Raw genomic sequence first — 12,106 nt, forward strand, 5'->3', positions numbered from 1 at the left:
TTACGCCCTTTTGACAACCCGTATGTACATAACGTGTTTTGATTTAGTTCAACACTCCTCTCTATATTGTCTGAAAGGTTCACCTGAATGCCCTTTGCTTATTTGGACACTAAAGGTCAAACAATAAAGGTTAAAGCTCAATAGCAAATACTATATGTAAACATTGGGCGAAATGCATAGCTTATATACCTTGCCCCGACAGCTGTGGGGGGAAGGGGGGTTGACATCCCAAAAGACCTATTTATTGGACTTTTCAACAATGCCGAGCAAAATTCCTATTTTGAAATTTTGATTGAATGTGTTTGGGGAATTGATCGGCGTGGGAGGCGGCCGGTTGCCCTCCAATCACTTTTGAATCTTAAAAAGGGCACTACAACTTTCAATTTTCAATCGAATGAACTCCTTTCGAAGTTTCTACAACTTCTTCAATACGAAGTACATCGGTTAGGAAGAATAAACTATTTAACATTGTGCCAGCCTCGCTCTTTACTATTGTTTTACCTATGAAACAAATACCATGAACTGCTTGAGCTATGCTTGCTGCTATGAGCTGCTTATAGCAGCTAAACGAAAACTCGTAGGAAACCCGGATTTTCAGGTATGACTAGACCTAAAATAGATCAAGAGGGCTAAATATGTTTTCATTTTGGTGTCCTTGGTACTTTAAACAAGGGATAAATTGTTTCCCCATAGGCTTAGTCATTGGACCTTTCTGCTCTGCAGATCAAAACCGCTGTCTCAAATTTGTATTGGATACCCGTGTGGAAAATGGGACGTTAGAGAGGCTTGGTTGCCCTCCAGTCACTTTTGACTCTACTGTCTTTATATCTGTCTTCAGAAAAACCTCTCATTCCGCATTATTACTTACTCTTTTCCCTATCGTAGAAACTACTCATAACACGTACCAGGTCAGAAGCCCTAGCCTTATATTATCTATACCCACATTCAGAGTCTGTAAACCTGTTTATAAAGTAAACTATTTAAAAATAAATTATTCGAACAGCAGTACACCGAGTTAATGAAGTAACACGTTACAAAATGAACTTTATAAAAAATTGAATAACGAACAGAAAAGATTGTAATAAAAGGTGTAAAAACAAGGAAGTAATAAAAAGGTGAAAAAAATATAAAAATGGGGTATATTTTGGAACGAATGACCTCTAGCTTAAACGATACAGCTATATTTGATGGAAGACAGATGAACGGGATTTTTTTTCGGAATGCCTTATTTTCAGACTAAAATACACAAAATAAAAACACAAAAGCAATAAGGGCAATTCATACAATGAAACTTTCTAATTAACAAGAAATAAAATGGAATAAAAAACATCGTTAAAACCCGGATATTTAGAAATAAATGATAACTGGTATTTCTAAAATTAGGAGCCGATTATAAACACATTAGGTTCACAGACCTACAACTTCGAGAGAGAAATGGGGGCTATTGGAAAGGAAAAGGTGTTTTCTAAATATAGCTGAAAACAAATCCTTGTTTTAAAATTAATGCAACAACGTATAACTACAAATAGCAACTGGTGTGGGTACTAAACAGGGCAGAAACTTCGAGGGGGTGTGGGGGGGGGGGGGGTGTTGGGGGTCAACCCTATATGTGGACGAGATCTATCTGAAACAGGAATTTTTGGCCCCATATTAGTTTTTTTTTGTGTTTTGAGATTTTGTTCAAGATATTAGAAGAAGAATATCTTCCGGCTTTACTGGGGAGCGGAATTCCTCACGTCCAAGCAAGTTACTAAAAACAATGGACGCAAAACCTGGTTGAGATTCATAATAAAATCAAAACAAAACTATTTCAGGAACTAATTTAACATTACATCATTTCTAACACACAAAAAATACAATAGTTTTGAAAAAAAGAAGCACAATAATGCACAACTGGGCCTCTTGAGGAGGAAACATCCTGAGAAAACAATTCTTAGTTCATACTATGCAGAAAAATTAAAGTTAACACATTTTGAAGCCACTTTCACTATTATTCACCCCTCATCCCCGCCCCTAACGTGCAAATATATAGCCTAAATTATATATTTCTCATGCATTTGCCAAGAATCGTTCTCGTTTCAACTTAACAGCCATAAATTGAATCAACGGAGAGGAAAAACAAATGGGAAATATATAATTTGGGCTATATATTTGCAATTAGGGGGGAGGGAGGAGTAAAACATAGTTGAAACAACTTCAAAATGTGCCAACTATATTTTTATGTATAGTTGTGTTCAAAATGTGTAATGTGTTCAAAAATGTAATGTTCAAAATGTGTAATGTGCCAACTATATATTTAATGCCTATCCTTTTCAAGAGCCGTTTCCTTTTCAAGAGCCGAGCATTAATACCCATTTTTTAAAAACTAGAAATACAAATATGAACAGGACAAGTTACTGTGATACTTTTCTAAATACAATTTATGAATAAAAATATTGTGATCATGACAACATAACGTCACATACCAGTTAAAGACACCTAAAAGAATAGTTTTGACCATAAATATGCATGCACTGAAAATTTTGAAAATGAATAACTTCCATAAAAACCATATTGCCATCAAATTTGTAGTCGTCCCAAAGATGCTTCCACTGGTGAATCCACAACAAGACCCCGAAAAATCACCAAAAACTATAGCGTTTCGGCAAAAAATGCTAAAAATGAATTCTTAGTTTCGGCCGTCATTGAGAAAATATATGATTCTTAATCTTTAAAAATTTCGCTGGTATGTTCAAGATTTGCATTAACAGTCAGTAAAGCAGAAATAGGAAACAAGCGGAGCTACCGTTTTGTTTTATCTATTTTGATTTTTTAATTCTATCTAAATTTATTTTTTTTACCTATTATTAATGCATATCTGTAAATATTTCAACTATTTTTTTATTGCCATTTTTCTGTTTTTTTTTTATCTATTTTTGATTTTTTATTCTATCTAAATTTATTTATTTTTTACCTATTATTAATGCATATCTGTAAATGTTTCACCTATTTTTTCTATTACCATTTTTCTGTTATTTTTTGTCTATTTTGATTTTTTATCCTATCTAAATTTATTTATTTTTTACCTATTATTAATGCATTTAATGCACATCTGTAAATGTTTCACCTATTTTTCTATTACCATTTTTCTATTATTTGTGTATCTATTTTGATTTTTTATTCTATCTAAATTTATTTATTTTTTACATATTATTAATGCATATCTGTAAATGTTTCAGCTATTTTTCTATTACCATTTTTCTGTAATTTTTTTATCTATTTCGATTTTTTATTCTATCTAAATTAATTTATTTTTGACCTATTATTAATGCATATCTGTAAATGTTTCAGCTATTTTTCTATTTCCATTTTCTGTTATTTTTTTTATCTATTTTGAGTTTTTATTCTATCTAAATTTATTTATTTTTGACCTATTATTAATGCATATCTGTAAATGTTTCAGCTATTTTTCTATTACCATTTTTCTGTTATTTTTTTATCTATTTTGATTTTTTATTCAATCTAAATTTATTCATTTTTGACCTATTATTAATGCATATCTGTAAATATTTCAGCTATTTTTCTATTACCATTTTTCTGTTATTTTTTATCAATTTTGATTTTTTATTCTATCTAAATTTAATTATTTTTGACCTATTATTAATGCATATCTTTAAGTGTTTCAGCTATTTTTCTATTACCATTTTTCTGTTATTTTTTATCTATTTTGATTTTTTATTCTATCTAAATTTATTTATTTTTGACATATTATTAATGCATATCTGTAAATAATTCACCTATTTTTCTATTACCATTTTTCTTTTATTTTTTTTTATCTATTTTGATTTTTTATTCTATCTAAATTTATTTATATTTGACCTATTATTAATGCATATCTGTAAATGTTTCACCTATTTTTCTATTACCATTTTCTGTTATTCTTTATCTATTTTCATACTATGAACGTGATGGCTTTCACTATCAAAATACTTAATCAATAACCATACCGAGACAAAACAAGTTCAAATTAAAAATTTATAGAAAAAAAGGAACAAAATCATGGGGATTACTTAAAGCAAAAAAATATATATACTCAATCATTGTTGTTATTTGGTACTTAATAGTTTCGGCATATTTTACTACACAAAAATTCAAAAATATTCAATTTGAATGTCCATAATGAAAAAACTCCTTAGGTAAAATTACCAGTATATAAACAGCTTATTAATCTTTAGTTTATTTCCTCCAGTTGCCAGCTAATTAATGATCAATACAGATACAAAATATCTTTCCACCTTTCTAAATTATAAGACCATCAAAAATAGTACGTCTAATTCCAACCCAAGTAAAGCAATTCCATGCGTAAAACTAGGACATACTTTTGACAATAAAATAAAAATATCATGTCCCAACTCCTTGCCAATCCAAAAACAGTAATTAAAATAAACAAAAGAAACGTAAAAATAAAAGAAAAATAAAAATAAGAAGAAACGTAAAAATAAAATTAAAAGGGTGCATTCTAAGAGCAGAAAGACAAGCTACACCACGACGAACTAAGATTTTAAATTTTGTTAGAAATTTTATTACAATTTTATACATATATTATTATATATTATAATATTATATACTTTATTATAATAGTTATTTCGCAACGCACTGTTATAGGACCAGAGGTTTGGCAGTTCACTTTAGAGTATTCACCAGCTTTGAATGCTTTCTTCTTGTCTATTTTTGGAAGCCATTCGTCACAATTGGATTTAAGCGATAAGTGATGTTGTGATTTACATCCTTATAACTTGTGACAGGTTTGATTTATTAATATTCTCCAGTTCATACAGAATTAATAACACACATGTGAAAAAGTAATCATTCTTTCATGATTCAGACCAGAGTATCCTCGCCATCAACTATTAGGCAATATTTGATAGTTTTCAAACTTTGTAATAGTTTTTTATCAGGAACTGACACTTCTTGCCACCCCAATTTTACCAATTAAACTAATTAAATTACGGTACTTATTCTCATTGATTACACTAGAAAAAATGTCTAAGTATTGCCAACATTAGATGGCGTTGATAGTTTTTTTCTTCAACACTAGCGCCAGTTCCCACTCTATTAGGTTACCCGTATTCTTCGATTCAGGCGATTAAAATAATAAAAAAGGATGGTAAGTTTATAATCTCAACCTTCAACCATACTTAAAGCATTAATAAGATCTTCTTCAGTAAAAGTGCTATCATTTATGCACCGCAACAATATATCCCTTATTGACTTAGATTTATGCATTTCCAGCAAACCTCCCCCAAACCAAAAACCACCTATAAAAATATTTTTACAAATAACTTGTACATTTGTGGTAATCAAACTCTTACCACACTGCTTTGTATTTTTATTGCATAAAAAAACACAGTCAAAATAACTGCAATCTAAGTCTGTACTACAGCCTGAGCGAAGTTTTACATTTCGGGCTAACATGTCATAGGACAAGACTGCATCTAAATCAACATATTTCCATATTCCATTTAGAGATTCCCCAAAATGACTAGGTTTTACATCGCACAAATACAATTTTTCAGTATCATCTCTAACACGTATCAAAAATTCCGCAATTTTCTTAGCTATTGCTATACTAGAATTAATGTATTTAAAATTATTGAGCGTATCTACATATTCTACAACAAAAAGGGTCCCACAATGACCTAATATACGTGGAAATAATTCTAATGTTTCAAGCATTAACGACAAAACAAATTCATGATCATTAGCTAGATTCCACAGATCGTTACGTATCACAGGAGAAGTGAGATCATATGCGTGAAAATAATCAAATATTTGTTCTGTAGAGCTACCTGGAAAATCAATTCGTAATTTTGCTTCTAGAGTAGCAAGTAGATCATATTGATCAAAATCAGGATTCCAAGCTTCAACATCATGTAGAGAAGAAGTAGATGATTTTATGATAAAAATATTCGAGCCTGTTTGGGCCTTTAGTACTACTGATTTTCCACCATGAAAGCCATTGCAGGTTAAATGTATATCTTCTTGGCAAATGACTTCACACATGTTTCCAGATGTCCGGTTTTTCTGATATTCTGAGCACTAGAAAAAAAAAGTATCATATAATAGTCGATTGTGGGATTTTGTTGGTAATTTTCTTCAAACTGCCTTCATGAATCGATTTTATTGTATTGTGAATAATATTTCAATGGCTCAACCAGCCGGATAGAGAGCAGGAGGAGGGGGGAATAACTCCTTTTTTTGTCAGATATTTCCAAATGTTTCAAGTTCTAATGAAAAATCCTATGGAAGTCTATGTGAATTTTCGACAATCTTACCGTATGCGAGATGATAATTAGGCATGAAAGTTAGGGAATCAGATTATTATCTTAGTGTAATAGGGGAAGAAGAGAGGTCAAAACACCAAAAACACAATACAGTTCCAAGCAAACTCGCCCACCAAAAATTGCCTCACGGCTCTCCCCTGCCTGTAAGAAAGTGGCCATAAAATCTGGTTTCCATCCCCTTGTTTCAAAACATTCTAATTCGATCTTCCCTTCTTATGATTGGACCTTTGCGTAATAATGTACAATATAATACTGAATAGGTAGACAAGATTTTTAGTCTCAAAATTTTCCTTGGAATGGTATTACCTTTCGCCACTATAATACTGCTAAATGATTTTTTTTTTTTTTTTTTTTTTTTTTTTTTTTTTTTTTTTTTAGAAAGAGCTTGGCGTTTTCTCCTGGCAAGGCGAATACACCATCCGGTAAACTGCAATTTTATATTCTCATAAACAGATTAATTATTTTAATTATTTTTTAATATCTAATAATCAGAACTCCTAAATAAAAAAAATCCTCTACTGTGCGACCAGGCATTCCACGAATACTTATCCGACAAGCCCGATTACTTATCCCTAGTGTTTAACAAGACGTTATGACGTTAAACGTTAGGAGGGTTAACACTTGAAATGGTAAGAATTAAATGGTAAATCGTAATTTTTCAAAATTTGAGATTTTGAAAAATTTTGATGAAATGGTAAATGGTAGTCACACCATATGCAAACAAGAATTTCAATTTTTTCAAAAATGGAAAAAAAAATTATGGGATTATATGAAGACAACACGAAAGGACAGTAATTGCAAAATGTGGCACACCTTAGGGGATTTGTAAACAAGCTATGTTTACAGTGAAGAACATGTTGTTATTGCTGAAATTCGCCTGTTTGTCCATAGCATTTCAATTAACAGGTTGCCGGATAATTTTTTATTTTTTTGCTATCTTTTACAAATTACATCTGGTACTTAGCCAGACAAGTCGGATTTGCGGTGCTCGAACGTATTCTTAAAGCAAAGATCCTACCCAACTACAAAAATGCCTTGATTCAGACACCAACTGTCCTAAATTACCCTTATTATACAAGTAGTGGCGTCGATTAGGGAGAGGGTAGGGAATTTATGCCCCTTAGATCCCCCCTAGATTTTGAAAAATACCTTCTTTAGGGATATTTTCATTAAAAAGGGACTTTTGGGAATTTTAGTTAAAGACTTACTTCTTACTTAGACTTAGTTCCTCTCATGCCGGTTGGCGCATGAGGCGACAACGGTGCCTCTACACGACGACCTCTGAAGAGCGGCCACAGGTGAAGCATAGATCTACCCACCAGTTAAGCCTCCCTCTCTAGGCATCCGCCAAGCGACGCTTTTGGCCGTCCATGTATTCTAATGCCAGGGGAAAACCAACACCAAATATCATTAGGGACCCCGCCATCGCCCGTGTGGCCCCAATACCGCCATCTACTACCTCGAATTCTCTGAGATATCAATGTCGCTTCGTTTTTTCACATAAGAAGGTGTTTGTAATCCTGTCAGAGCAGCGCATACCCAGAATACCCCAGAGGCAATTGTTTTCGAAACCTTGTATTCATTTTTCAAGCTATTTTGTCAATGCTCATGTTTTGCATCTATACATTAGTACAGAGAGGACATTACTATATAGGAGTCGGACTTTGGAGTTTGAGCTTTAAAGAGCTTGCAGAGAAAAAACATCATTAAAAATAGCAAAAAAAAGACATTTTGCTCCGTCCCCTTGATACTGAAAAATACATTTTGCCCTCCCCTATTTTTCCGTGAATTGATACCCTTGTATCACTTAAATTAAAGACATAAAAACAAATCCAACACGAAAGAAATGCACTTGCAATTAGCTAAGCGAAATTGACATGAACTTCATTGCCTCAAAGATTCTACAAAAAACAACAGCACCTGGCTTTCTAATTTAGTTTGTTTGAATTGGTCAAATAGATAAGGTGCGTAGTAAATCTTTATCTCATTCTGTACTGTCGTTGATGTATTTTTTTAAGCAATGAGCTAGGAGAAACATAAGCATGATGGATTAAGTGATATAAAATCAGCCAGTTCATAAATTAGAAAAATCAAAAAATAATTAGGAAATTGACCTACTTTCGGAATATTTAGGAAAAAAACGAAATGACTATAGCAGAAACTCTGAGGAAGGGTATTGACAAGTCTTGCTTATCTTACTGAGGAGTCTTAGTTTTAAGACGCACTTATTAACTAGATAATTAATTAACCTTGACAGTTAATTTTGTGTTTCTCTTGAGCCATCTTCAAGCCAGAATTACATAATTTGGATATCAGCTGCAATGATAATCATATCCCAGTATTTTTGTATTATAACTATTTGGATACCAGCTGCAATGATGATTACAACCTAGTATTTTTCTATTATAAATATTTTTGTATTATAACTATTCGGATATCAGCTGCAATGATAATTACAACCTAGTATTTTTGTATTATAAGTATTTTGATACCAGCTGCAATGATGATTACAACCTAGTATTTTTCAATTATAACTATTCTGATGTCAGCTGCAATGATAATTACAACCTAGTATTTTTGTATTATAACTATTTGGATATCAGCTGCAATGATAATCACAACCTCGTATTTTTCTATTTTTGTATTATAACTATTTGGATATCAGCTGCAATGATAATCACAACCTAGTATTTTTGTATTATAAGTATTTTGATACCAACTGCAATGATGATTACAACCTAGTATTTTTTTATTACAACTATTTTTGTATTATAACTATTCGGATATCAGCTGCAATGATATTTACAACCTGGTTTTTTTGTATTATAACTATTTGGATACCAGCTGCAATGATAATCACAACCTAGTATTTTTCTATTTTTGTATTATAACTATTCGGATATCAGCTGCAATGATAATTACAACCTAGTATTTTTGTATTATAAGTATTTTGATACCAGCTGCAATGATGATTACAACCTAGTATTTTTCAATTATAACTATTTTTGTATTATAACTATTCGGATATCAGCTGCAATGATAATTACAACCTAGTATTTTTGTATTATAACTATTTGGATACCAGCTGCAATGATAATCACAAACTAGTATTTTTCTATTTTTGTATTATAACTAACTGGATATCAGCTGCAATGATAATCACAACCTAGTATTTTTGTATTATAAGTATTTTGATACCAACTGCAATGATGATTACAACCTAGTATTTTTCTATTAGAACTATTTTTGTATTATAACTATTCGGATATCAGCTGCAATGATAATTACAACCTAGTATTTTTGTATTATAACTATTTGGATACCAGCTGCAATGATAATCACAACCTAGTATTTTTCTATTTTTGTATTATAACTATTTGGATATCAGCTGCAATGATAATCACAACCTAGTATTTTTGTATTATAAGTATTTTGATACCAACTGCAATGATGATTACAACCTAGTATTTTTCTATTACTACTATTTTTGTATTATAACTATTCGGATATCAGCTGCAATGATATTACAACCTAGTATTTTTGTATTATAAGTATTTTGATACCAGCTGCAATGATGATTACAACCTAGTATTTTTCTATTATAACTATTTTTGCATTATAATTATTCGGATATCAGCTGCAATGATAATTACAACCTAGTATTTTTGTATTATAACTATTTGGATACCAGCTGCAATGATAATCACAACCTAGTATGTTTCTATTTTTGTATTATAACAATTTGGATATCAGCTGCAATGATAAACACAACCTAGTATTTTTTTATTATAAGTATTTTGATACCAACTGCAATGATGATTACAACCTAGTATTTTTCTATTATAACTATTTTTGTATTATAACTAGTTGGATATCAGCTGCAATGATAATTACAACCTAGTATTTTTGTATTATAAGTATTTTGATACCAACTGCAATGATGATTACAACCTAGTATTTTTCTATTATATCTATTTTTGTATTATAACTATTCGGATATCAGCTGCAATGATAATTACAACCTAGTATTTTTGTATTATAAGTATTTTGATACCAGCTGCAATGATGATTACAACCTAGTATTTTTCAATTATAACTATTTTTGTATTATAAATATTCGGATGTCAGCTGCAATGATAATTACAACCTAGTATTTTTGTATTATAACTATTTGGATACCAGCTGCAATGATAATCACAACCTAGTATTTTTCTATTTTTGTATTATAACTATTTGGATATCAGCTGCAATGATAATCACAACCTAGTATTTTTGTATTATAAGTATTTTGATACCAACTGCAATGATGATTACAACCTAGTATTTTTCTATTATAACTATTTTTGTATTATAACTAGTTGGATATCAGCTGCAATGATAATTACAACCTAGTATTTTTGTATTACAACTTTAAATTAGGTTAATGTCACTATGGTAATGTAATAGGGCAAACTAGGGTAATGTCACGCTAGCAACCTTGTTCATATACTAGATATTACTTTAAAAAACAATTACGGAAAAAAAGGTTTTAAAAGTTTTAAAAAAAGGTTTTTTATACAAAAAGTAAAGGCCATATTAAACTTAAAATCAGAAGAAATAAATTCCTATAATAATTCAAATCCAAAACAACCATAAATTACTATTAAAGAATAAATGAAACCCGAAACGTACAGAAATTGAATAAGCAATCATCGAAAAAAAACATACAACAAATACTATATAAATGAATAAATAAATCTTAAAACAAGGAAAACTTAAATTGAAACTGAAAGTCAAGATTAAAACGAACGAAAATCACTACAAACAAGAGTTTAAAGTTTAAAGCCTAATTATAAAAGGTACTTTACTAAAAACGAATTATATTGCAAATACTTTCTTTTGTAGTTATTATAACATTGAAATTAAAAATAAAACTGGAGTGAAATAGAAGCGAAAGACTTTTTATCGCAGTATATTATTAATATTATTAAATGAAATCTTGAGCTGACGAGCTTTCATCAATTAATATCATTATATATTCAACATTCAGTTTGATTATATTAGTTTTTTCCTATACACAAATAGTTTTCAGTATAGCACCAATGACGCAGCAGGCGTAGACTTTTACAGTTAGGGAAGGGGACATAACATTTTTTGTTACTTCTTTTTTCAACTCCTCTTCCCAAGCCCAGGAATTTTCCAATTAAAGTTTTGGCAAAAACGAAGTCAATCGGTAGGACCCCCCCTTAAAAAATTTCCCTACGAAACAAAAACACTACTTCTACTTGTAAAAAGAAAAACGTTGTGACTCAAAGATTTTCAAACTCAAACATTTTATAATATAGGCCAACTTTAAATATATGAGTACAAATATTACCAGCACACGCAAAATCTCCATTCCTTTCCTTTCACTACAGTAAAGCGACTGAAATCTTAAACATATCCAAGCAATGGAACACAGTGCAAGGATGAGTAATGCTCGTTTCTTTCGACACCTGACTACCATCTCATGTATTACCGTCCTATTCTACAATATTAGCATCAGAACATTGAACATGATTTGGGTTAGTAATTGTTCCGTCATAGAATCAGTTTTGTCAGTCAACACTTTTGTGAAAAGATGTGATGTTACATGCCAAATCTGAAGACACTAAAAAAATAAATATGATTACAGAGTGCATAATATAAAGTGTATGCGTGTGACCAAAATATATTTATATATATATATATATGTTACTGTGAATGTCCGAAATCTGGTGACTATCGACACTCACTGGTGAATTTCAACAAAAACATAGTCCTTT

General features: G+C 30.8%; 1 protein-coding gene across 3 annotated transcripts in view; it reads right to left on the reverse strand.

The window, feature by feature from the left end:
* Positions 1 to 1,030: 1,030 nt before the first annotated feature.
* aln (divergent protein kinase domain 1C) overlaps positions 1,031 to 12,106 on the reverse strand; it is a 35,772-nt gene continuing 24,696 nt past the window's right edge. For all 3 annotated transcript variants that reach the window (XM_089096164.1, XM_089096162.1, XM_089096163.1), the window contains exons 2-3: positions 11,680 to 11,952; positions 1,031 to 6,078 (exon numbers count right to left, since the gene is read on the reverse strand). In XM_089096164.1, coding sequence (XP_088952290.1) covers positions 5,161 to 6,078; positions 11,680 to 11,808 — 1,047 coding nt within the window. In that variant the 5' untranslated portion in view covers positions 11,809 to 11,952 and the 3' untranslated portion in view covers positions 1,031 to 5,160. The remainder of the gene's footprint in view (positions 6,079 to 11,679; positions 11,953 to 12,106) is intronic.

Source organism: Artemia sp. Qi Xiang Cuo, chromosome 10 (assembly GCF_049724085.1).
Source record: "Artemia sp. Qi Xiang Cuo chromosome 10, ASM4972408v1, whole genome shotgun sequence".
NCBI lineage: Eukaryota > Metazoa > Arthropoda > Branchiopoda > Anostraca > Artemiidae > Artemia > Artemia sp. Qi Xiang Cuo.